At 49.8% G+C, this 25495-nt stretch overlaps 1 protein-coding gene across 10 annotated transcripts in view; it reads right to left on the reverse strand.

The window, feature by feature from the left end:
- The window catches only part of LOC102162336 (uncharacterized), a 91338-nt gene continuing 65843 nt past the window's right edge, over positions 1–25495 (reverse strand). For 7 of the 10 annotated variants that reach the window (XM_084980874.1, XM_084980879.1, XM_084980876.1 and 4 more), the window contains 13 exons: positions 22283–22473; positions 21809–21833; positions 19564–19611; positions 18389–18517; positions 16112–16332; positions 15363–15387; positions 12265–12315; positions 11858–11905; positions 10075–10295; positions 9326–9350; positions 6228–6278; positions 5821–5868; positions 1–708 (listed from right to left, as the gene is read on the reverse strand). In XM_084980874.1, the coding sequence (XP_084837000.1) occupies positions 689–708; positions 5821–5868; positions 6228–6278; positions 9326–9350; positions 10075–10295; positions 11858–11905; positions 12265–12315; positions 15363–15387; positions 16112–16332; positions 18389–18517; positions 19564–19611; positions 21809–21824 (903 nt within the window). In that variant the 5' untranslated portion in view covers positions 21825–21833; positions 22283–22473 and the 3' untranslated portion in view covers positions 1–688. The remainder of the gene's footprint in view (positions 709–5820; positions 5869–6227; positions 6279–9325; positions 9351–10074; positions 10296–11857; positions 11906–12264; positions 12316–15362; positions 15388–16111; positions 16333–18388; positions 18518–19563; positions 19612–21808; positions 21834–22282; positions 22474–25495) is intronic. The other 3 variants (XM_084980882.1, XM_084980881.1, XM_084980883.1) reach the window with 2 other exon arrangements.

The following is a 25495-nucleotide window of genomic DNA, read 5'->3' on the forward strand; positions in this document are numbered from 1 at the left end:
TTTGCAATCAAAGTGTACTTTATTAAAATTACTTTTACAGTTTTTATCTGTGTCTCATTCGGTGTCACTCTACATGTTTTAAAAATACCAACTCCAGGCATGGGATATAAAGAAACATGTCAGAGACATGAGGAGGGAAAAGGTGAGATATGGATGTTCCAGCAGCCAGGGTCTGGGCATGCAAGGCTCGGCCAACCATGTCATCCTGAAAGAGGGAGCGTGACAGAGTTCCCATGGTCAAAGGTACAAACCGACATGAGGCCACAGAATCCTTGGAAAGAAACTGGCTTGAGGGCAGTTGGTCAGGACTAAATCCACAGTCCCCTTCTTCAGTCAGGACTGATGCGGGTGACAGGACAGGGGTTGGACACTAGGGTGACTGCCTGACTCCAGTGCATTAAGTTCTACCTCTGCTTAAGGGGGCTTTCCTATACCTGTGTTTATTTTATCGAAAACTAGTTTTAAAAAAAGCAAATGGATAGGTAACAATTATTTAATACACAATCTTACATTCTACCAAAATCTTATATACCAAGTAGTAAACATGTATCAGAACTTAATACTAAATCTAGACAATAAAGAACTAAGCTTATACTAAAGTTGGCTCGTAATAGATGAAGAGTGAGGTCAATCTTGTATCCTGGTCAAGATGGAAACTTTTGGACTCTTCCAGTCCCAGGCTGAGGCTTCAAGGTGTCCCAGAGGAGTCTGCAACACAAACACAGGGATGCCATCACCGAGGAGGTGCAGAGTCAGATGGAAGGAGGGCTCCCCTGGGTGGATGTGTGGGTCCGTCAGGCTCCTCAGGGCCTGGAACTCCCCAGGGCTCAGATCCCCGTGGCACTGCCGTCTATGCTGTGCTTAGCTGAGGAGGTTTTCTGTTAGCAAAGAGGGAATACAATTGTCCTCCAGGAGCGAGTTCCCTGTGCATTGGGCTGGGCAGCCTTCAAGGGACTGATCCCTGCACAGTGAAACAGATGCAGCGGAAAGGGGAGGCTCCAGGAGACAAGGATGTAGTCCCTCCCAGTGGGGCCCTGGGAGGAGCAGGACAGCTGATAACCCAAGGGAAGGGGTAACCAGCCCCTGCAGCCCATGCTTTATACCACTAACCATGAGACCTGCGTGGCAGAAATGGACAGAGGCATGAAGACCTCCTTTTACCCTGAGAATGCTTTCTACCTCCTGGCCATTCTCGCTTGTGCTTTTCAAGGGGGGGGGAAGAAGTGGAGAAATCAGTCTTCCTGTATTCAGACTATACTACAAAGCTACAGTCATTCAACTCTATGATCCTGGCGAAAAAGCAGCAACACTGATCAGTCAGAAAGCCCAGAAATAAACCCAAGCACCAAGGGTCAACTGCTCTATGGCAAAGGAGGCAAGAACATACACTGGAGGAAAGACATTGTCTTCCATCAGTAGTGCTGGGAAAACCGGACAGGTACCTGTCAAAAGTGCAGTGAGAACATTCACTAACACCATACACAGAAATAAACTCCAAATGGCTGGGCGACCTCCATGTAAGGCCAGATACTAGAAAACCCCTAGAGAACAACAGGCAGAATGCTCTTGGACATAAATCGCATCAAGATCTTGTTTGATATGCCTCCTAGAATAATGACAATAAAAACACAACTAAATCAGTAGGAACTAATTAAGCTCAAAAGCGTTTGCACAGCAAAGGAGACCTTTTTTTAAAAAAGAAAAACTCCACAGAATGGGAGAGAATATTTGTTTTTTTTTTTTTATTTTCCCACTGTACAGCAAGGGGGTCAGGTTATCCTTACATATATACATTGCAATTACAGTTTTTCCCCCACCCTTTCTTCTGTTGCAACATGAGTATCTAGACATAGTTCTCAATGCTATTCAGCAGGATCTCCTTGTAAATCTATTCTAGGAGAGAATATTTGTACATGATTCACCCACCAATGGCTTTACCTTCAAAATAGAGAAACAACACATACAACTCATCCACCACCACAAAAACCAAACAACTCAATGCAAAAAGAGCCGGAAGACCTAAAGAGACATTTCTCCAGATGAGGCTTAGGGATGGCCAATAGGCACATGAAGAGATGCTCAACCTTGCTTGGTACGAGGGGACTACACATCAAAACTGCAGCGAGGGACCACCCCACACCTGTTAGAATGGCCGTCATTAAGTTGATAGATAACAAATGCTGGAGGGGGTGTGGAGAAAGGGGAACCCTCCTACACTGTTGGTGGCAGTGGAAATCAGTGTGACCACTCTGGAAAAGAGTATGGGGGTTCCTCAGAAAACTCACTACAGTACTACCCTATATGATCCAGCGATCCCACACCTGGGCATCTACCCAGACAAAACTTTCACTCAAAAAGACACATGCTCCTGTGGAGTTCCCATCGTGGCTCAGTGGTTAACGAATCCAACTAGGAAACATGAGGTTGCGGGTTCAATCCCTGGCCTTGCTCAGTGGGTTAAGGATCCGGCGTTGCCATGAGCTGTGGTGTAGTTTGCAGACACAGCTCGGATCCTGCATTGCTGTGGCTGTGGTGTAGGCCAGCAGCTCCAGCTCCGATTTGACCCCTAGCCTGGGAACCTCCATATTCCACGGGAGCGGCCCAAGAAATGGTAAAAACACAAAAAAATGAAAAACAAAAAAAAACCCAAACCCCCCTCAAAAAACACATGCCCCTGTATGTTCATGGCACAATTCACAAGAGCCAAGGCATGGAAGCAATCTAAATGTCCACCAACAGATGGATGGATGAAGACGATGGGGTACACATATACAATGTCGTACCACTCAGCTGTGTACAAGAAAGAAACAATGCCACTGGCAGCAACAGCGATGCCACTAAAGTTATCATGGTATGTGGCACAAGTCAGAAAGACAATGACAAATACCACATGACATCACTTCCATGCAGAAGCCAAGATAGGGCACAAAGGAACATATCTCCAGAACAGAAACAGACTCACAGATCTAGAGGACAGACGTGTGGGGAGCCAAGGGGGAGGGGAGAGGAAGTGGGATGGACTGGGAATTTGGGGTTGGTCGATGCAAACGCTTACATTTAGGATGGATAAGCAATGAGGCCCTACGCTGTAGCACAGGGAACTGTATTCAGTCTCTTTGGAGAGAACACAATGGAACATAAGAAGAGAAAAATAATGTATAAATAGGTGTGACTGGGTCCCTTTGCTGTACAGCAGAAATAGGTACAAAAATACCTCACTTCTTCAAAAAATACTTCATGTATATATAGGAGTCACACTCAGCCATAAGAAAGAATGAAGCCATGCAATTTGCAGCAACATGGACAGACCTAGAGATTATCATACTACGTGAAGTAAGTTAGACAAAGATGAAAGTTCTAACACTTCTATGCTGAATCTGAAACATGACTACAATCCAGCTTTTTTACAAAACTGAAACAACGCACAGACATGGGAAGCAAACTTCCATTAGCAAAGGGGAAAGGGAAAGGAAGGGAAGGGATCAATTGGGAGTGTGAGATTAATAGAGAAGCAACAAGGATTCACTGTGTAGCACATGGAACTCTATGCAATATCTTCTCATAACCTGTAAAGAAAAAGAATTTGAAGCTGTACACCTGAAACTAACACAATACAGTAAATAATCTATAGCAAAAGAAATTCAATAAATATTTTTCAGTATTAAGAGTTTCAAAAAATCATGAAGATGTGGTAGTAGAAATATAAATTTATCTTTTTATTCTATTGCTGCATGAAAAGTATATAGAAGAAAGGTATTCTCTTTTTCTTTTTTCAGCCACACCTGCAGCATATGGACGTTCATGGGCTAGGGGTCAGGGACAAGCTGCCTCTGCAGGCCTAAAACAGATGCCACAAGGTGGGATTTGAATCGCCTTTGCAATGTATGCCACAGCTTGCAGCAATGCCAGATTCTTCAACTGACTGAGCGAGGCCAGGGATTGAACCTGCATCTTCATGGACACCATGTCGTGTTTTTAACCCACTGAGCCACAGCAGGAACTCTGAGAAGACAATGCTTTTGAAAGTGTACTAAAACAAGTTACATTCATGTTATTAGATGACACAGTGAAAAGTCACTGAAAGGAATACAACAAATTTGAATCCTAGCCTTTCACTTTTCCCAAGAGAAGACAGAACTGAATTGCCTCAGGGGTTGCTGCATTTGAACTTGTCATCTATGTCAAAGAATTTACAGAAGTTCCAACCTCAGTTTGAGAATGGGTGGCATGGGATGGCCCAGGCCATCCCTGGGCCTTACAGAGACTGAGGGAAGACCCAGACCCTGGAAATTCCCACTCAGGTTGGGATCCTGCCATGTCTTCTGTGTGATGCCAGGAGCACTAAGCATCCACAAGGATGCAGGGCTGGGCCAGGTGAGCCACTCTTCGTACATGAGCACTGAGGGATAGATGCCTTCATCTTGATTGTTTTCTGGAGCCCCGACATGAGGGAGGCCTTAGAGAGGCTGACACAAACTCAGAGGGAAAGGACCCTGTGTCACTTCTCTCAGGCTGAGATTGGTTCAGTACAGACCCGATGTGAATGCTCACCACCTGCCTCCATTTGGCCTGAGCCTCGGGGACCTGGGAGGGAGGAGACCAGGGCCAGGCTAGGAAGGGACACAGGGTCAACATGACTGGGAATTGGGGATCAGGGGATAGCAGTCTGATGGGAAGAGGGGGATCCAACAGGAGCTGTGACCACCTGGTCCTGCTGCCAGAGGCTCTGTCTGGGACATGGTCAATCCCAGGAGATGAGGTCACAGGGCCAGGAGAGAAAGGGTCTGAAGCAAGGCCAGCAGCTCCTTCACACAGTCCCCCAAATTCCTGCTGGCCAGGGGTGGTCTCTTTGGGCAGCTGGACATGGACCTCTCCCAGAGGGGAGGAGAGTCATGACAGCAGCCTGGGGTCAGCTGTGCAGGTGGACAGGACTCAAGGGTACTGGATCCTATGCAGCAACCCCAGATGACTTCTCCTTTATTTTATTTTATACTATTTTTGTCTTTTTCTTTATTCTAGGGCAACTCTGACAGGATATGGAGGTTCCCAGGCTAGGGACAAAATGGGAGCTGCAGCTGCCAGTCGAAACCACAGCCACGAAATACAGGATGCAAGCTGTATCTGCGACAAACACCATAGCTCACAAAAATGCTGGATATTTAAGACACCGAGTGAGGCAAGGGATCGAACCCGCAATCTCATGGTTCCTAGTTGGATTCCTTAACCACTGGAACTCCAAGTATGCCTCCTTTAACTCATCCAACTCTGCGAACATCCCTTCCCTCAGGACACACCGTGAGGACACAATAGGACAGGGAGGCCAGAAATCCCAAACATGCAGAGCCAGAGAGCTGCCTTCTCACCCACCACCTGACACTCACTCGACCAACTTGGTCTCCAGGGTCAAGGTGCCACCACTTCAGGTGCCACCACTTCAGGTCCCTCAAGGCCAATAAAGGAAACCAAGTCAACAGCTCTTGTGCACTGGGCCCTCACGGTGCCAATCACAAAGCAAACTTGCACAACGGGCAGAGACCAAAGCAGGAAGGAGCAGCTTTGGGAGGGAAAATCGATTCTCCCTCTCAAAGAAAAGGAGAGAGGAATACAAACACAGCACAACAAAGACCAGGGACCCAAGTCTTCTTCGTGGTATCCATTTCACAGGGGAAAACACCACAGCAGAGTGCCACTCATTAGGCCACCCACCCACCCACCCGCCAAGTCCTATCCCCCACTTCCTCCCTCTCCCGGCAGCAGGCGGAACCCAGGTGCTCCCAGGAACCCTCTCCCACTGGATCCCAGCTGCGTGCTCTTCCCTACCTGCAGCCTCCTCATCCTGGCGGCTGCTCAGGCTCTCCACCACTGAGTCTGTAGAAACACACCATCAGGGGAATCAAGGAGTTAGAAAGAGTGGCCCTCCCGTTTCTCCGGCTTCCCTGAGGTGACTACGGGTACAGAGCATCACCCTGGTTTTTCCTCCAGGTGCCCAGACCTTCCCTCTGCTCCATGGACTGAGACCCTTCCACACAAGGTGAGCACAGATGCCAACATTCAGGCATCTCATATCTGCTCCCTCTCCTTATTAAAGTAGGCGGTGAACAGCTTTACATCAATTTCTTTCTGTTTTTAAGTTTCAGACTCACCTGCCCCACACTCCAAGCAGCAGGCGTCACCCAAGTGTCCCGGGATCCCTCTCCCATTGGCTCCTACCTGAGAGCTGTTCTTACCTGTATCACTTTCATCATGGTTGCTGTCACTCAGACTCTCCATGAAACATACTGCAGAGACACAGACATAAGGAATCAAGGTGTTAGAGCCTGTCCCCCACACGTATCCCCTACTTAGGGTTGTTTGCGGCCACACAGCACCACCCTGGCTTGTCCTCCGTGTGCTCAGAACTTCCCTCTGCTCTACGGCCTCAGAAGCTTCCATAAAACATTGGCCACAGTGGCAAACCTTCAGAGATCGTGCGCTGCTGAGGGATGGAGCCTTACACATCTCCCTTCTACGAGTCCATCTGGAGGCCTCAGCTCCAGGGTGACACACCTGAAATTCCAGCTGCATGGACACACTTGTGTGGTGGCCCCTGGGAGTGAACCATAGGCTGCTTTATTCTGTTCACTGCAAGAGGCAGACCTAACTACTGACTGAACTCAATTAAGCAGAAATGGCTCCTTCTGGCCAGTGGCTGGCACACTGTGGACAGCAGCTCTACAGAAGCACTGAGGAGAAAGGGACCACTGCCCGTGAGGTTCACCTCCAAAACATATATAAAGAAAACTCATACACCTCCACAACAACAACAGCAAAGAAACCACCCAGGAGTTCCCGTCAGGGCACAGCGGAAACGAATCCGACTAGGAACCACGAGCTTGCGGGGTTGATCCCTGGCCTCGCTGAGGGGGTTAAGGATCCAGCGTTGCCGAGAGCTCTGGTGTCGGTCGCAGATACGGGTGGAGAAAAGGCTCCCCCGCCCCAGCATTGCCGATGCGAACGTACACTGGTACAACCACTATGGAAGACACCATGGAGGGTCCTGCGAAAACTGAACACAGCAGGGCATGCGACCTAGCAAGCCGAGCACCCTGGGAAATATCAGGACAAATGTATCCAGGAAAAAGACATATGCCCCTCTATGTTTATGGCAGCACTGTTCACAACAGCCAAGACAGGGAAGCCACCTCATGTCCACAGACAGATGAATGGCTCATGACGATGTGGTCCACATAGATGATGGAATTCACGACTCAGCCAGAAAATCGAAGAAGAAACCAATGCCACTCAAAACAATAGGGATGGATCGGGAGATTCTCGTGCAAAGTGAAGTACGTGACAAAGAGAAAGACGGATACCACCTGATCTCACTTAGAGGTGGAATCTAAAGCACGGCACAAAGGAACCTGTCCACAGAACCCACGGATGCAGAGAACAGACTTGTGGTTGTGAAGGGCACGGACTGGGAGTTTGGGGGCAGTTGATGCCAACTACGGCATTGAGAATGGAGAGACAACAAGGTCCTCCTGTTGCAGCACACGGAGAACGAGATCCAATCTCCTGTAATCGACCTGATCTCAGACGGCAATAATATCAAAAAAGGAACATACGTTAATGGACACACACGACTGGGGAACGTTGCTCCACAGTAGAGAGTGAAACAACACTGTACCTCCATTAAAATAGAAACAAACAGAAAGGACAGTGTCTAACAATCCACTGAATGGAAAGACAACCTACAGAAGAGGATATTTGTAAATCTTGTATTTGAAACAGGGGCTCATATTTGGAATATATGGGAAACAACTACAAATCAATTGAATCAAAAGGCAAATACCTCAGTGGTAGATGAGTGGAAGCCTGGGAGAGACCCACCGTCCAAGAAGACCACAGAGAGCAGCACACAGAGGGCATGTTTCCCAAAGTCGCCTATCACAATGGAAAGGCAAAGCAAAGGCACCACGAGGTATCACCTCCCACCTGGTAGGACACGGAGTGTTTTCAAACCTGAACAGATGTTTGGGAAGATGTGACTGCCTGGGACTTCTGGACACTGTAGCAGGGAATGTCAACGGGGCCAGCCAGGACGGGAAACACCACGGCAGGACCCTGCAATCCCACTGCTGCATGGACATGTAAAGGAAGATCCATCAGTGTCGGGTAAAGAGACCTGCCATCCCAGGATCACGGCAGCGCCATACACAAGAGCCCAACAGAAACAGAGCCCCAGTGTCCACGGGCACACAGACTGAGAAAGACAACGGGGTGGATACAGACCATAGCAAGGTATTCCGTTGTCACAGAAGAAGGAAACCCTACCCATTGCAGCAATGCACAGAGAACTCCAGGACATTATTGACTGATTCACTTTTGGGCTTGAGGGCTGCCCCCGCAGCAGATGGAAATTCCCAGGCGAGGCGGCAAATCAGAGCTGTGGCCACCGGCCGACACCACAGCCACAGCCAAGCTGGATACCAGCCGCGTCTGGGACCTCTGCCGCAGCTCACCGCAATGCGGGATTCTTCACCCACTGAGCAAGGCCAAGGGTCGAACCCGTGTCCTCATAGGTACTGGTCAGGTTCATGAGCTCTGAGCCTCAACAGGAACTCGCTGGAGGACATCACTTCAAGTGAAGCCAGTCAGACACAGAAGGACAAAGACTCTCTGATGTCATGCACATGAGGTGTCTGAAAGACCACTCCTGAGCAGAGGCTGGAAGGGTGGCTGCCCCGAGTGGGCAGGAGGTGCGGGGGGAGCACAGCGTTCACAACACTCCTCGGGACACTTACAACCTCAAGAGGCTCGAGTTCATGGCACATGTTTGAAACAACAGCATGAAAGTCTGCACCAAGCAGAGGGGGAAGAAAAGAGGAAACGAAAGACCAACAGAGGAAGGAAAGCCTTTTCCCCAAACCTTGCTCCCAGCGGGTGCAGGGAGAATGAGGGAATGGACAGTTAGCCTGCGGTCATCATGAGACTGTTCAACGAGAAACTGGACAGCTATGTGGTGCTAAGGCACAAGTGACTCCCCACAAAACACACCCACTCACACTGGTTCACAATCACACCAACAGGCCCTCACACGCACACCCCCCAATGTTCCCGGACACCTACCCCCACCATACAAAGAGCCTCCTTTCCTCCAGGGACCCGAGGACTTGGGATGGCCCTTTTGTGGGAAGTCAGTCTCTTTCACCCCATCCTTCACCCCCTTTCCCAGGAGGAACCCAGAATCAGGGTGTCTCTGCAACCAAAGGGGCAGGAAAGCACCCCCCGCCCTTCCTCAACACCTGGACTTCTCCTCAGCAGAGCCGGGTTCCAGAATACTTACGGCTTTCATCGTCCATCCCGTCCACCTGTGATGAGAGAAAAGAAAACACTGTGAGTGTCACAGCATCCTCTGCACTGTGGCCACAGGTCTTCCTGTGGTTGCGGACCGCAGGCACACAGACAGAAGGCAGAGTTGAGTCTGTTTCCCCAAAAGAAGACAGCAAAGACACCTGTGGAAAAGGCACCAGCTTTTCATGGAAGACCTCCCAAGTCCACGTTCATTTAAAAAACATTCAGGCTTCTTTGGAGTTCCCGTCGTGGCGCAGTGGTTAACGAATCCGACCAGGAACCATGAGGTTGCGGGTTCGATCCCTGGCCTTGCTCAGTGGGTTAAGGATCCGGCATTGCCGTGAGCTGAGGTGTAGGTTGCAGACGTTGCTCGGATCCCGCGTTGCTGTGGCTCTGGCGCAGGCCGGTGGCTACAGCTCTGGTTTGACCCTGAGCCTGGGAACCTCCATATGCCACAGGAGTGGCCCTAGAAAAGGCAAAAAGACAACAAAACAAAACATTCAGGCTTCTTCAAAGACAAATGCTCCCTATGTACACTTGGGAACTGATGTGGTCCCTTTTGCCAATGCCCCTTGGAAGGAGTTATTGGTTGGTACCAAACTTTGACTCAACATTCCTCCACAAAGGAATGTGCATATATCCTCTATAATGGACTTGCTCAGATTTCCTTTTCTGAAGTAGGCACATCCAAGAAGAAAGGAGGCACCTTTTTAAATCTCCGATCAAGAAAGGTGAGCTTACCTTGGGGGCAAGCTGGTCTTCCTGCTCAACCAGGTCGCTGGCTGGGGACTCCTCGTCATTTTCAAGGGATGGGCCTGCCTCCTCCTCTGCCTCGTCAATGCAGGCAGCCTCCTCCTGCACCTTCTCAGTTCCCGGCCCCACCTCCTCCTCATTTGCCCCAGCCAGGGCCTCTTCCTCCGTCTTCTCACTCCCGCCGGCCTCCACAACATCATCGAGGGTTGCTAGGGGGACACACAGTCACTGTCAGCAAGGCGGTGGTGCTGCTCGGGAGGTACTCTGGGCACCTCACCTGACTGGACATGGGCTGAGAGTCAAGGGGTGGGGGTGGGATGAAGCACGGATGGAGCTTCTCTTGGCCCATCCTCCCGGGTAAACGTTTTGAAGGACGGCAGAGAGCACCTTGAAAGACCTGAGAAAGGGAGCCTCTGCCTCTCTTGCTAAAGGGAACCTCTCCGTGGCATATTCTCCATCTGAGAAATGGCCAACACGAGCATGCAGGCTCTGCTGCCATGACAGAGTCTCGTGAATCCTCCTGCCCATTTTCCTCTCCAGCCACATTCCTCCATCTTCTGAAAGGGCAGGAGATCATTTCAGCTTCCCTACTCTTCCCACAGGGTGCTCCTGTGTTCACACGCCATCCTCTGGGATGTTTCGCCTCTTTTCTTTTCTTAGATACATAATGCTTCTCTTTGGAATACTTTGGCAATAGGAAACTCACGGGGAGAGCAGGCCTTCCCAATGCTATGTACTTTGCACCACTGTCCATAACAACTTTTCTCATCATAACTCATAGGACCTCTGCACCCATTCAGGAATGACTCCCCCTTCAGCCCTGCTGCCAGGTCTTGGCCATTTCTACTTTCCATCTCTGACACTCTGCCGAGTCTGGTTACCGCCTATATGTTGAGTTGCACGATATTTCCTTCTCTGTGCTGCCTGATTTCTCTATTTTTTTTTCTATTGATACTTGTTGCTTTTTAGGGCCACACACATGCCATATGGAGGTTCCCAGGCTAGGGGTCTAATAGGAGCCGTAGCTGCCATTTTATGTCAGAGCCACAGCAAGGCAGGATCCCAGCTGCATCTGCCACCTACACCACAGCTCACGGCATTACTGGATCCTTAACTCACTGAGTGAGGCCAGCGATCGAACCCGCAATCTCATGGTTCCTAGTTGGATTCCTTAACCACTGGAACTCCAAGTATGCCTCCTTTAACTCATCCAACTCTGCGAACATCCCTTCCCTCAGGACACACCGTGAGGACACAATAGGACAGGGAGGCCAGAAATCCCAAACATGCAGAGCCAGAGAGCTGCCTTCTCACCCACCACCTGACACTCACTCGACCAACTTGGTCTCCAGGGTCAAGGTGCCACCACTTCAGGTGCCACCACTTCAGGTCCCTCAAGGCCAATAAAGGAAACCAAGTCAACAGCTCTTGTGCACTGGGCCCTCACGGTGCCAATCACAAAGCAAACTTGCACAACGGGCAGAGACCAAAGCAGGAAGGAGCAGCTTTGGGAGGGAAAATCGATTCTCCCTCTCAAAGAAAAGGAGAGAGGAATACAAACACAGCACAACAAAGACCAGGGACCCAAGTCTTCTTCGTGGTATCCATTTCACAGGGGAAAACACCACAGCAGAGTGCCACTCATTAGGCCACCCACCCACCCACCCGCCAAGTCCTATCCCCCACTTCCTCCCTCTCCCGGCAGCAGGCGGAACCCAGGTGCTCCCAGGAACCCTCTCCCACTGGATCCCAGCTGCGTGCTCTTCCCTACCTGCAGCCTCCTCATCCTGGCGGCTGCTCAGGCTCTCCACCACTGAGTCTGTAGAAACACACCATCAGGGGAATCAAGGAGTTAGAAAGAGTGGCCCTCCCGTTTCTCCGGCTTCCCTGAGGTGACTACGGGTACAGAGCATCACCCTGGTTTTTCCTCCAGGTGCCCAGACCTTCCCTCTGCTCCATGGACTGAGACCCTTCCACACAAGGTGAGCACAGATGCCAACATTCAGGCATCTCATATCTGCTCCCTCTCCTTATTAAAGTAGGCGGTGAACAGCTTTACATCAATTTCTTTCTGTTTTTAAGTTTCAGACTCACCTGCCCCACACTCCAAGCAGCAGGCGTCACCCAAGTGTCCCGGGATCCCTCTCCCATTGGCTCCTACCTGAGAGCTGTTCTTACCTGTATCACTTTCATCATGGTTGCTGTCACTCAGACTCTCCATGAAACATACTGCAGAGACACAGACATAAGGAATCAAGGTGTTAGAGCCTGTCCCCCACACGTATCCCCTACTTAGGGTTGTTTGCGGCCACACAGCACCACCCTGGCTTGTCCTCCGTGTGCTCAGAACTTCCCTCTGCTCTACGGCCTCAGAAGCTTCCATAAAACATTGGCCACAGTGGCAAACCTTCAGAGATCGTGGGCTGCTGAGGGATGGAGCCTTACACATCTCCCTTCTACGAGTCCATCTGGAGGCCTCAGCTCCAGGGTGACACACCTGAAATTCCAGCTGCATGGACACACTTGTGTGGTGGCCCCTGGGAGTGAACCATAGGCTGCTTTATTCTGTTCACTGCAAGAGGCAGACCTAACTACTGACTGAACTCAATTAAGCAGAAATGGCTCCTTCTGGCCAGTGGCTGGCACACTGTGGACAGCAGCTCTACAGAAGCACTGAGGAGAAAGGGACCACTGCCCGTGAGGTTCACCTCCAAAACATATATAAAGAAAACTCATACACCTCCACAACAACAACAGCAAAGAAACCACCCAGGAGTTCCCGTCAGGGCACAGCGGAAACGAATCCGACTAGGAACCACGAGCTTGCGGGGTTGATCCCTGGCCTCGCTGAGGGGGTTAAGGATCCAGCGTTGCCGAGAGCTCTGGTGTCGGTCGCAGATACGGGTGGAGAAAAGGCTCCCCCGCCCCAGCATTGCCGATGCGAACGTACACTGGTACAACCACTATGGAAGACACCATGGAGGGTCCTGCGAAAACTGAACACAGCAGGGCATGCGACCTAGCAAGCCGAGCACCCTGGGAAATATCAGGACAAATGTATCCAGGAAAAAGACATATGCCCCTCTATGTTTATGGCAGCACTGTTCACAACAGCCAAGACAGGGAAGCCACCTCATGTCCACAGACAGATGAATGGCTCATGACGATGTGGTCCACATAGATGATGGAATTCACGACTCAGCCAGAAAATCGAAGAAGAAACCAATGCCACTCAAAACAATAGGGATGGATCGGGAGATTCTCGTGCAAAGTGAAGTACGTGACAAAGAGAAAGACGGATACCACCTGATCTCACTTAGAGGTGGAATCTAAAGCACGGCACAAAGGAACCTGTCCACAGAACCCACGGATGCAGAGAACAGACTTGTGGTTGTGAAGGGCACGGACTGGGAGTTTGGGGGCAGTTGATGCCAACTACGGCATTGAGAATGGAGAGACAACAAGGTCCTCCTGTTGCAGCACACGGAGAACGAGATCCAATCTCCTGTAATCGACCTGATCTCAGACGGCAATAATATCAAAAAAGGAACATACGTTAATGGACACACACGACTGGGGAACGTTGCTCCACAGCAGAGAGTGAAACAACACTGTACCTCCATTAAAATAGAAACAAACAGAAAGGACAGTGTCTAACAATCCACTGAATGGAAAGACAACCTACAGAAGAGGATATTTGTAAATCTTGTATTTGAAACAGGGGCTCATATTTGGAATATATGGGAAACAACTACAAATCAATTGAATCAAAAGGCAAATACCTCAGTGGTAGATGAGTGGAAGCCTGGGAGAGACCCACCGTCCAAGAAGACCACAGAGAGCAGCACACAGAGGGCATGTTTCCCAAAGTCGCCTATCACAATGGAAAGGCAAAGCAAAGGCACCACGAGGTATCACCTCCCACCTGGTAGGACACGGAGTGTTTTCAAACCTGAACAGATGTTTGGGAAGATGTGACTGCCTGGGACTTCTGGACACTGTAGCAGGGAATGTCAACGGGGCCAGCCAGGACGGGAAACACCACGGCAGGACCCTGCAATCCCACTGCTGCATGGACATGTAAAGGAAGATCCATCAGTGTCGGGTAAAGAGACCTGCCATCCCAGGATCACGGCAGCGCCATACACAAGAGCCCAACAGAAACAGAGCCCCAGTGTCCACGGGCACACAGACTGAGAAAGACAACGGGGTGGATACAGACCATAGCAAGGTATTCCGTTGTCACAGAAGAAGGAAACCCTACCCATTGCAGCAATGCACAGAGAACTCCAGGACATTATTGACTGATTCACTTTTGGGCTTGAGGGCTGCCCCCGCAGCAGATGGAAATTCCCAGGCGAGGCGGCAAATCAGAGCTGTGGCCACCGGCCGACACCACAGCCACAGCCAAGCTGGATACCAGCCGCGTCTGGGACCTCTGCCGCAGCTCACCGCAATGCGGGATTCTTCACCCACTGAGCAAGGCCAAGGGTCGAACCCGTGTCCTCATAGGTACTGGTCAGGTTCATGAGCTCTGAGCCTCAACAGGAACTCGCTGGAGGACATCACTTCAAGTGAAGCCAGTCAGACACAGAAGGACAAAGACTCTCTGATGTCATGCACATGAGGTGTCTGAAAGACCACTCCTGAGCAGAGGCTGGAAGGGTGGCTGCCCCGAGTGGGCAGGAGGTGCGGGGGGAGCACAGCGTTCACAACACTCCTCGGGACACTTACAACCTCAAGAGGCTCGAGTTCATGGCACATGTTTGAAACAACAGCATGAAAGTCTGCACCAAGCAGAGGGGGAAGAAAAGAGGAAACGAAAGACCAACAGAGGAAGGAAAGCCTTTTCCCCAAACCTTGCTCCCAGCGGGTGCAGGGAGAATGAGGGAATGGACAGTTAGCCTGCGGTCATCATGAGACTGTTCAACGAGAAACTGGACAGCTATGTGGTGCTAAGGCACAAGTGACTCCCCACAAAACACACCCACTCACACTGGTTCACAATCACACCAACAGGCCCTCACACGCACACCCCCCAATGTTCCCGGACACCTACCCCCACCATACAAAGAGCCTCCTTTCCTCCAGGGACCCGAGGACTTGGGATGGCCCTTTTGTGGGAAGTCAGTCTCTTTCACCCCATCCTTCACCCCCTTTCCCAGGAGGAACCCAGAATCAGGGTGTCTCTGCAACCAAAGGGGCAGGAAAGCACCCCCCGCCCTTCCTCAACACCTGGACTTCTCCTCAGCAGAGCCGGGTTCCAGAATACTTACGGCTTTCATCGTCCATCCCGTCCACCTGTGATGAGAGAAAAGAAAACACTGTGAGTGTCACAGCATCCTCTGCACTGTGGCCACAGGTCTTCCTGTGGTTGCGGACCGCAGGCACACAGACAGAAGGCAGAGTTGAGTCCGTTTCCCCAAAAGAAGACAGCAAAGACACCTGTGGAAAAGGCACCAGCTTTTCATGGAAGACCTCCCAAGTCCACGTTCATTTAAAAAACATTCAGGCTTCTTTGGAGTTCCCGTCGTGGCGCAGTGGTTAACGAATCCGACCAGGAACCATGAGGTTGCGGGTTCGATCCCTGGCCTTGCTCAGTGGGTTAAGGATCCGGCATTGCCGTGAGCTGAGGTGTAGGTTGCAGACGTTGCTCGGATCCCGCGTTGCTGTGGCTCTGGCGCAGGCCGGTGGCTACAGCTCTGGTTTGACCCTGAGCCTGGGAACCTCCATATGCCACAGGAGTGGCCCTAGAAAAGGCAAAAAGACAACAAAACAAAACATTCAGGCTTCTTCAAAGACAAATGCTCCCTATGTACACTTGGGAACTGATGTGGTCCCTTTTGCCAATGCCCCTTGGAAGGAGTTATTGGTTGGTACCAAACTTTGACTCAACATTCCTCCACAGAGGAATGTGCATATATCCTCTATAATGGACTTGCTCAGATTTCCTTTTCTGAAGTAGGCACATCCAAGAAGAAAGGAGGCACCTTTTTAAATCTCCGATCAAGAAAGGTGAGCTTACCTTGGGGGCAAGCTGGTCTTCCTGCTCAACCAGGTCGCTGGCTGGGGACTCCTCGTCATTTTCAAGGGATGGGCCTGCCTCCTCCTCTGCCTCGTCAATGCAGGCAGCCTCCTCCTGCACCTTCTCAGTTCCCGGCCCCACCTCCTCCTCATTTGCCCCAGCCAGGGCCTCTTCCTCCGTCTTCTCACTCCCGCCGGCCTCCACAACATCATCGAGGGTTGCTAGGGGGACACACAGTCACTGTCAGCAAGGCGGTGGTGCTGCTCGGGAGGTACTCTGGGCACCTCACCTGACTGGACATGGGCTGAGAGTCAAGGGGTGGGGGTGGGATGAAGCACGGATGGAGCTTCTCTTGGCCCATCCTCCCGGGTAAACGTTTTGAAGGACGGCAGAGAGCACCTTGAAAGACCTGAGAAAGGGAGCCTCTGCCTCTCTTGCTAAAGGGAACCTCTCCGTGGCATATTCTCCATCTGAGAAATGGCCAACATGAGCATGCAGGCTCTGCTGCCATGACAGAGTCTCGTGAATCCTCCTGCCCATTTTCCTCTCCAGCCACATTCCTCCATCTTCTGAAAGGGCAGGAGATCATTTCAGCTTCCCTACTCTTCCCACAGGGTGCTCCTGTGTTCACACGCCATCCTCTGGGATGTTTCGCCTCTTTTCTTTTCTTAGATACATAATGCTTCTCTTTGGAATACTTTGGCAATAGGAAACTCACGGGGAGAGCAGGCCTTCCCAATGCTATGTACTTTGCACCACTGTCCATAACAACTTTTCTCATCATAACTCATTGGACCTCTGCACCCATTCAGGAATGACTCCCCCTTCAGCCCTGCTGCCAGGTCTTGGCCATTTCTACTTTCCATCTCTGACACTCTGCCGAGTCTGGTTACCGCCTATAGGTTGAGTTGCACGATATTTCCTTCTCTGTGCTGCCTGATTTCTCTATTTTTTTTTTCTATTGATACTTGTTGCTTGTTAGGACCACACGCATGGCATATGGAGGTTCCCAGGCTAGGGGTCTAATAGGAGCCGTAGCTGCCATTTTATGTCAGAGCCACAGCAAGGCAGGATCCCAGCTGCATCTGCCACCTACACCACAGCTCACGGCATCACCAGATCCTTATCCCCCTGATTGTGGCCAGGGGTCAAACTCACAATCTCATGCTTCCTAATCGGTTTCACTGCTGGCACGCCATGATGGGAACTCCTCACTTTTGGTCAAACAGTACTTAGTTTTTTTTTTTGGATCATCCTCTTGGTATCCTATTTAAAATTTTACTTTTGTTTCCGGTAGAATACTGTTCTCTTCTGTTCACATATCGCATTTGATCTCTCTCCTGATCTCTTGTCATTTGTGATTGGTTTCATCTCTTTGCTGTTGGGAATAACGTCCTTCTACAAATGGGAGTGTACACGTTCTCTATGGTAACATACTGGGGCCTCCTAATATTTTGCATGTGTCCAACCTCAACTACTGGCACAGCCCAAAAACTGAATGTGAATGTAAATGGGGAACTTTTCATTAATTAAAATTATAGGAATCTTTTGCTGCTCAGTGTACCATGAGTTCCCCATTCAGTGCTGGACGTTGTCATTGGTGGAAATTGGAGCAATGGGTTAGAGGAGCTTTCTGTAATATCCACCATTTCTTGTTAATATAATCTTGTTCTAAATCATTTCTAGTATTGTTTTCAAATTGGGAAATGTGGTTCCATGCAGGGATCTATTACAACTGGAAATGTTAAATATCAGCAAATGTCATAAAATGAGTGAGATCACCTTTGCTATTAACCAGGAACCAAATGTCGATTTTAAATGAATCATTATTTCCATAGTTGGGAAATTACCAACTGAGTTATTCAATTTATTTTTTGCTTTTTTTGTCATTTTGCCTTTTCTAGGCCTGCTTCCCTCAGCATATGGAGATTCCCAGGATACGGGTCTAATCAGAGTTGTAGTGGCCTACAGTGACCACTGCCACTGCAACTCAGGATCCGAGCCACATCTTCAACCTACACCATGGCTCACGGCAACCCTGGATCCTTAACCCACTGAGCAAGGCCAGAGATCAAACTCACAACCTCATGGTTCCTAGTCGGATTTATTAACCACTGCGCCACGATGGGAACTCCGAGTTAGTTCGTTTGAATTTGCATCATGGAATAAAAGAAAGATGTGGCGTAGCATTTGTAGAGTTTGTTCTGAAATTTGGAACACGGAATGAACTAGAATCATTGTTCAGGCCTGGATGTATTGAGTCAGGTTCCACAGTACCTTCATCTGGCTCATTGGCAGGGTGCACCCTGTTGTGTGGCCACCATGGGATTATTCCAGCCAAGGTGGTAAAGAACAAAATTGCCCTCAGACTCCTGAAGCAAGATCCTAGGTTTCCAAAGCAAGATTCTGGAAAATACATGACAACAGAGAGAACGAGTGACATCCTGATTGCAGAAGATAACAGGGAAATGACTAATAATTGACTCCCAGGCCAAGCCCTCAAAGCCCATAACACCCGGCCGCCCAGAAGAGCCTTCAGAATCCAAGTTCTACTTAGAAAGATCTTGCTCTTTGGGGTGCACTTCAAAACATTACCTCCCCACACAGGTTTCGTGTGAAAATGCCTCTGGGTAGCGGAGACAACCTAGATAATGACCATGCAGAATGGTCTGATGTCAATCCCATTGGTTGACTGATTGATTGTCACCACTCCCAGGGGATGCAGTGGTTCCCAACCCAGGCACTTGATTCTGCACCACGGAAGGGATCGAACACTCGATCTTTAGCCTCTAGGACACTAGGGAACTCCTCACATCCCCTGTAGAAGAAACACATGCCACAAAAGGAGATGTAGATCTGTCTGTGCCTCAGTTCCCTGTTCTGGGCATCCAACTCTGGGAACGCCCCTTCCCTCAGGACACACCGTGAGGACACAATAGGACAGGGAGGTCAGAAATCCCGAACATGCAGAGTGAGAGAGCTGCCTTCTCACCCACCACCTGACACTCACTCGACCAACTTGGTCTCCAGGGTCAAGGGCCTAGGAGAGCTTTGGGTGCCACCACTTCAGGTCCCTCAAGGCCAATAAAGGAAACCAAGTCAACAGCTCTTGTGCACTGGGCCCTCACGGTGCAAATCACAAAGCAAACTTGCACAACGGGCAGAGACCAAAGCAGGAAGGAGCAGCTTTGGGAGGGAAAATCGATTCTCCCTCTCAAAGAAAAGGAGAGAGGAATACAAACACAGCACAACAAAGACCAGGGACCCAAGTCTTCTTCGTGGTATCCATTTCACAGGGGAAAACACCACAGCAGAGTGCCACTCATTAGGCCACCCACCCACTCACCCGCCAAGTCCTATCCCCCACTTCCTCCCTCTCCCGGCAGCAGGCGGAACCCAGGTGCTCCCAGGAACCCTCTCCCACTGGATCCCAGCTGCATGCTCTTCCCTACCTGCAGCCTCCTCATCCTGGCGGCTGCTCAGGCTCTCCACCACTGACTCTGTAGAAATACACCACGCGGGGAATTGAGTTAGAAAAAGTGACCCTCCCATTCCTCCTGCTTCCCTGAGGTGACTGCAGGTTACAGAGCATCACCCTGGGTTTTCCTCCAGGCTCCCAGACCTTCCCTCTGCTCCATGGACTGAGACCCTTCCACACAAGGTGAGCACAGATGCCAACATTCGAAGGACAGCAACGTGCTGAAGGAATGACCTTTCAACTTCTTCCTTCTATGGCCCTTTATAGCTCCTACCTCTAAACTGACACACCTGAAATTCCACCTCTACACACACTGAAAAGGGGATAGCTGAGTAAGCAATTGAACGGTGCTGTGTTTTATATGAATGGATTGCACTATTTATTACAGAATTCCATGAAGTATAAAGAGGTGATCTGCCAGTGACTGCCACATCAGGCATCGTGTTCAGGGTGGAGATTCAAAGATGAGCAAGATATGACCTCCCCTCCCCGGACATGCTTTACTGCAGACCAGTTGGCTGGTCTGACCTGATCATTCATCTGTATGTATCTCCTGTGCTCATGAACCTGTGCCAGGAATTCTGGGAGGCCCTGCAGACCCCCAAAGAGAGATGGCAACGGTGACATTCTAGACCGATTCCTAGCAGAACCCACGGGTAAGCAGAGGTGCTGTGTATGGCCCACAACACCTGTGCTGCCATAATCAGAGCTCAGTGCAGAGGCAGTGAGGGACACGCCAATGTTTTCACGAGCCCGTCCTTCTCATGGTGCTGCTGGAGTAGCTGGAAAGCAGGCTCAGGGCTCTAAGAAAGGAAACAACTTTTACACTGAAAACTACAAAACATTGCTGAAAGAATTGAATAAGTCACAAAGAATTCAAATGACATTCCATGTTCACAGAGGGGAAGGAGGAGTGCCCATTGTGGCTCATCAGGAATGAACCCAACTAATATCCATGATGAAGCAGGTTCAATCCCTGGCTTCACTCAGTGGGTTAAGGGTCCAGTGTTGATTTGAGCTGTGGTGTAGGTCACAGACGTGTGTTGTAGGTGTGGATGTGGCTCTGGTGTAGTTTGGCATAAATAGCTCAGATTTGACCCCTCACCTGGGAACTTCATTATGTCATGAGCAAGGCCTGAAAAATACAGAAAACTAAAAAAAATAGATTGGAAGACGGAATATCATTGACATTTCATACTACATGAAAAAACAGCAGGTACACTACAACACATATCAAAATCTCAATATCATTTCTTTTGGTCTTTTTAGGGCCTCGCTTGAGGCATTTGGAGGTTCCTAGGCTAGGAGCTGAATCAGAGCTACAGCTGCTTGCCTATGCTACAGCAACAGCAACTTGGGATCTGAGCCATGTCTGCAACCTACACCGTGGCTCAGGGAAAAGTCAGATCCTTAACCCACTGAGCAAGGTCAAGGGTCGAACCCGTGTCCTCATAGGTACTGGTCAGGTTCATGAGCTCTGAGCCTCAACAGGAACTCGCTGGAGGACATCACTTCAAGTGAAGCCAGTCAGACACAGAAGGACAAAGACTCTCTGATGTCATGCACATGAGGTGTCTGAAAGACCACTCCTGAGCAGAGGCTGGAAGGGTGGCTGCCCCGAGTGGGCAGGAGGTGCGGGGGGAGCACAGCGTTCACAACACTCCTCGGGACACTTACAACCTCAAGAGGCTCGACTTCACGGCACATATTTGAAACAACAGCATGAAAGTCTGCACCAAGCAGAGGGGGAAGAAAAGAGGAAACGAAAGACCAACAGAGGAAGGAAAGCCTTTTCCCCAAACCTTGCTCCCAGCGGGTGCAGGGAGAATGAGGGAATGGACAGTTAGCCTGCGGTCATCATGAGACTGTTCAACGAGAAACTGGACAGCTATGTGGTGCTAAGGCACAAGTGACTCCCCACAAAACACACCCACTCACACTGGTTCACAATCACACCAACAGGCCCTCACACGCACACCCCCCAATGTTCCCGGACACCTACCCCCACCATACAAAGAGCCTCCTTTCCTCCAGGGACCCGAGGACTTGGGATGGCCCTTTTGTGGGAAGTCAGTCTCTTTCACCCCATCCTTCACCCCCTTTCCCAGGAGGAACCCAGAATCAGGGTGTCTCTGCAACCAAAGGGGCAGGAAAGCACCCCCCGCCCTTCCTCAACACCTGGACTTCTCCTCAGCAGAGCCGGGTTCCAGAATACTTACGGCTTTCATCATCCATCCCATCCACCTGTGATGAGAGAAAAGAAAACACTGTGAGTGTCACAGCATCCTCTGCACTGTGGCCACAGGTCTTCCTGTGGTTGCGGACCGCAGGCACACAGACAGAAGGCAGAGTTGAGTCTGTTTCCCCAAAAGAAGACAGCAAAGACACCTTTGGAAAAGGCACCAGCTTTTCAAGGAAGATCTCTCAAGGCCATGTTCATTTAAAAAAATTTTGGTCTTCTTCAAAGAAAAATGCTCCCTACCATACACTGCAGAACTGATAGGGTCACTTTTGCCAATGCCCCTTGCAAGGAGTTATTGGTTGGTACCAAACTTTGACTCAACATCCCTTCAAAGAGGAATCTGCATATATCCTCTATAATGGACTTCCTCCGATTTCCATTTCTGAAGTAGGCACATCCAAGAAGAAAGGAGGCACCTTTTTAAATCTCAGATCATGAAAAGTGAGCTTACCTTGGGGGCAGTCTGGGCTTCTTGCTCGGCCCTGTCGCTGGCTGGGGACTCCTCCTCGTTATTTCCACTTGTTGTGGCCTCCTCCTCCACCTTGTTATTGGGCGAGCCTTCCTCCTCCTCATTTTCCCTGGCTGGGGCCTCCTCTTCGGTCTTCTCACTCCCACTGGCCTCCACAACATTGTCGTGTGTTTCTAGGGGGACACACAGTCACTGTCAGCAAGGCAGTGATGCTGATCAGGAGGTACTCTGGGTGCCACACCTGACTGGACATGGGCTGGGAGTCAAGGGGTGGGGGTGGGATGAAGCATGGATGGAGCTTCTCTTGGCCCATCCTCCCGGGTAAACGTTTTGAAGGACGGCAGAGAGCACCTTGAAAGACCTGAGAAAGGGAGCCTCTGCCTCTCTTGCTAAAGGGAACCTCTCCGTGGCATATTCTCCATCTGAGAAATGGCCAACACGAGCATGCAGGCTCTGCTGCCATGACAGAGTCTCGTGAATCCTCCTGCCCATTTTCCTCTCCAGCCACATTCCTCCATCTTCTGAAAGGGCAGGAGATCATTTCAGCTTCCCTACTCTTCCCACAGGGTGCTCCTGTGTTCACACGCCATCCTCTGGGATGTTTCACCTCTTTTCTTTTCTTAGATACATAATGCTTCTCTTTGGAATACTTTGGCAATAGGAAATTCAGGGGTCGGGCATGCCTTCACAAGCCATGTACTTTGCACCACTGTCCATAAGAACCTTTCTCATCATAACTTATAGGACCTCTGCACCCATTCAGCAATGACTCCCCCTTCAGCCCTGCTGCCAAGTCTTAGCCCTCTCTACTTTCCACCTTTGACAATCTGCCTAATCTACTTACCGCCTATATGTTGAATTGTTCAATATTTCTTTTCCTGTGTCTGTCTGACTTCACTATTGTTAAAAGTGTGTTTCATTTTGGATCATCCATGTAGCAACATATTTAACATAATTACAATTTTTTCTCCGGTAGAATTTTATTCCTATGTGGATTCATACTGCCTTTGGTTTATCCACGGATCTCTTGTTAACATTTGGGATTGGTTTCATTGAATGACTACCTGCATAAGCTTGAGTCTTGGGGCTGGTTGGATCAAAAGAGGGGGTTTGAATAGCTCCACAGCAAGAGAGTATGGAAGAACATCACGGGAAGGAAGCTTTCCAGGTCATGTAGCGTCTCTCTCATCATCTCCTCTCATCCCCAAGTTGGCCCGGTTGCAGGCGAAGGGGGTGCAACCCAGAGAGTGTAAGCCTGATTTGACAGTAGAGGGCATTGAACTTTAGACTAACTTGCCAAGAATCACGGCAATGTTGAAGGATGGATGTGGGCCAAGAATGTAGTTGGTTCCTTGAGGACAGAAATCCCTGAACCCTGAAGGCCGGACACCTGCTCAGGGCCAAGACCATGCCCTGGACCCTTGAATCAAGAGATCTTCTCACTCTCCCACAAGTCCTCCCATCCCAAGGTTTTAGTGGGCAAGCTCTGATGCCTTCCCTGCAGGAGATGCTGAACAAAGACATCAGTCCAAACCCTTATCCAGCCCTTTGTCTCCATGCTTTAATCCCTGATCTGAATCCAACATTTTCCTCCAAACAAAGCCCCTCTGAAGGACCGAGGCTTTGCCCTGGCTCCGTGGATACTCCAACCCAGGCATTCTCCCCCAAATCTTCATGTCATCCACTGCATCACATTACACTTTCATGACAACCAGCTGACAACCTCCAGCGACTAGGGGTCTGTTTCACTCCCAAGATGGCTCAGAGCTTAGAACAGTCTCGACTGAATGCCAAGAATGAGCTTCCCTTCAGCTAATCATGCCTGGATAAGAGGTTCCTGGGAATTCACTCGGGAGGAGACCATCTGGGCCAGTGCTCTGACTGTTTAGTAAATTAAAATCTCTGACTGTCAATGTCTCACACAATTTTCTTTAAAAAATTGTTGTGATGAAAATACTGTTGACTGACAATGTTGTACCCCTTGCTGCTGTACAGCAATAGGAGTCTGAGCTCCTCCTCTGCAGCCTGGACCAAGGTCTGGCTGAGAATGAGCAGGAGCTCAAGTCATTCTTCACCCAAACCCAATCTGTACCCTGGAAACTCCTCATCCTTCTTCAGACCCTGCAGTGGCAGGGATAGTCTTCTATCCTCTAAAAGGGACCCTTTAGAGACTCTCAGCTTGAAGACCTGACCCTAAGTCTCCCTCTGTGGATCACCAGTCGGACCCTCCTTCCCTCAGTTACCAAATGGTCACCCCACGAACCTACCAGCACTGTGTGTTCTCAGCACACTACCAGCGAATAGCCAACTACCCAGGGAGCTTATCATCATCAACCCATGGAAATCCTACTTGAAAATCCAAGTTTCACTCCTTACAATCAATTTCTACATTTAAAATGCAATTATTGGGAGTTCCCGTTGTTGAGCAGTGGTTAACGAATCCAAATAGGAACCATGAGGTTGCAGGTTCGGTCCCTGCCCTTGCTCAGTGGGTTAAAGATCCGGCATTGCTCTGAGCTGTGGTGTAGGTTGCAGATATGGATTGGATCCCGAGTTGCTGTGGCTCTGGTGTAGGCTGGCGGCTACAGCTCCGATTCGACCCCTAGCCTGGGAACCTCCATATGCCGTGGCAGCAGCCCAAGAAATAGCAAAAGGGACAAAAAAAAATTGCAATTATGTGGCTTCAGACGTTGATATGTGCATTCAGAAGAGTGGAGCTATAAATGCCCATTTCCATCATGTGTATTGAAGAATGGAATCAGGGTCCCTCTGCACTGAATAAAGGCAGAGTAGGGTATTACCAGGGTTAGTGTGATGGGAGAAGGTTTGTACATGGGAAATAGGAAGGAGTATTGTATAAATTAAGAAAAAAATTGAGGCGCCCAACCAGGAAGAAATAATTAAAAATCTTAAGAGTAATACAAAATGGCTGTATAAGAGATTTACATCTCTGTACACAAATTGAAGTGGTGGAAATGAAAAAAAAAATCAGAGAACATTTTCCATCAGGGTAAACTATGCCATCTGATGGAACAGCCTTTAGATCAGTATCAACATACCTCCCCAACAACAGCTCAGGTTGCCCATCGTCCAACTCTTGAGGGGTGAAGGGGAGAGCCTCCCAGTTGTGGCCCAACACACACCTCTCCACTCACAGAGTGGCAGTTGGACCGCAGGACCCCGTGGGTATCATCC

This window comes from Sus scrofa, chromosome 10, assembly GCF_054392235.1.
Source record: "Sus scrofa isolate SSC_HxYL_T2T_F1_AM1 chromosome 10, Sscrofa_HxYL_maternal_Yorkshire_Landrace_v2.0, whole genome shotgun sequence".
In the NCBI taxonomy this organism is placed as follows: domain Eukaryota; kingdom Metazoa; phylum Chordata; class Mammalia; order Artiodactyla; family Suidae; genus Sus; species Sus scrofa.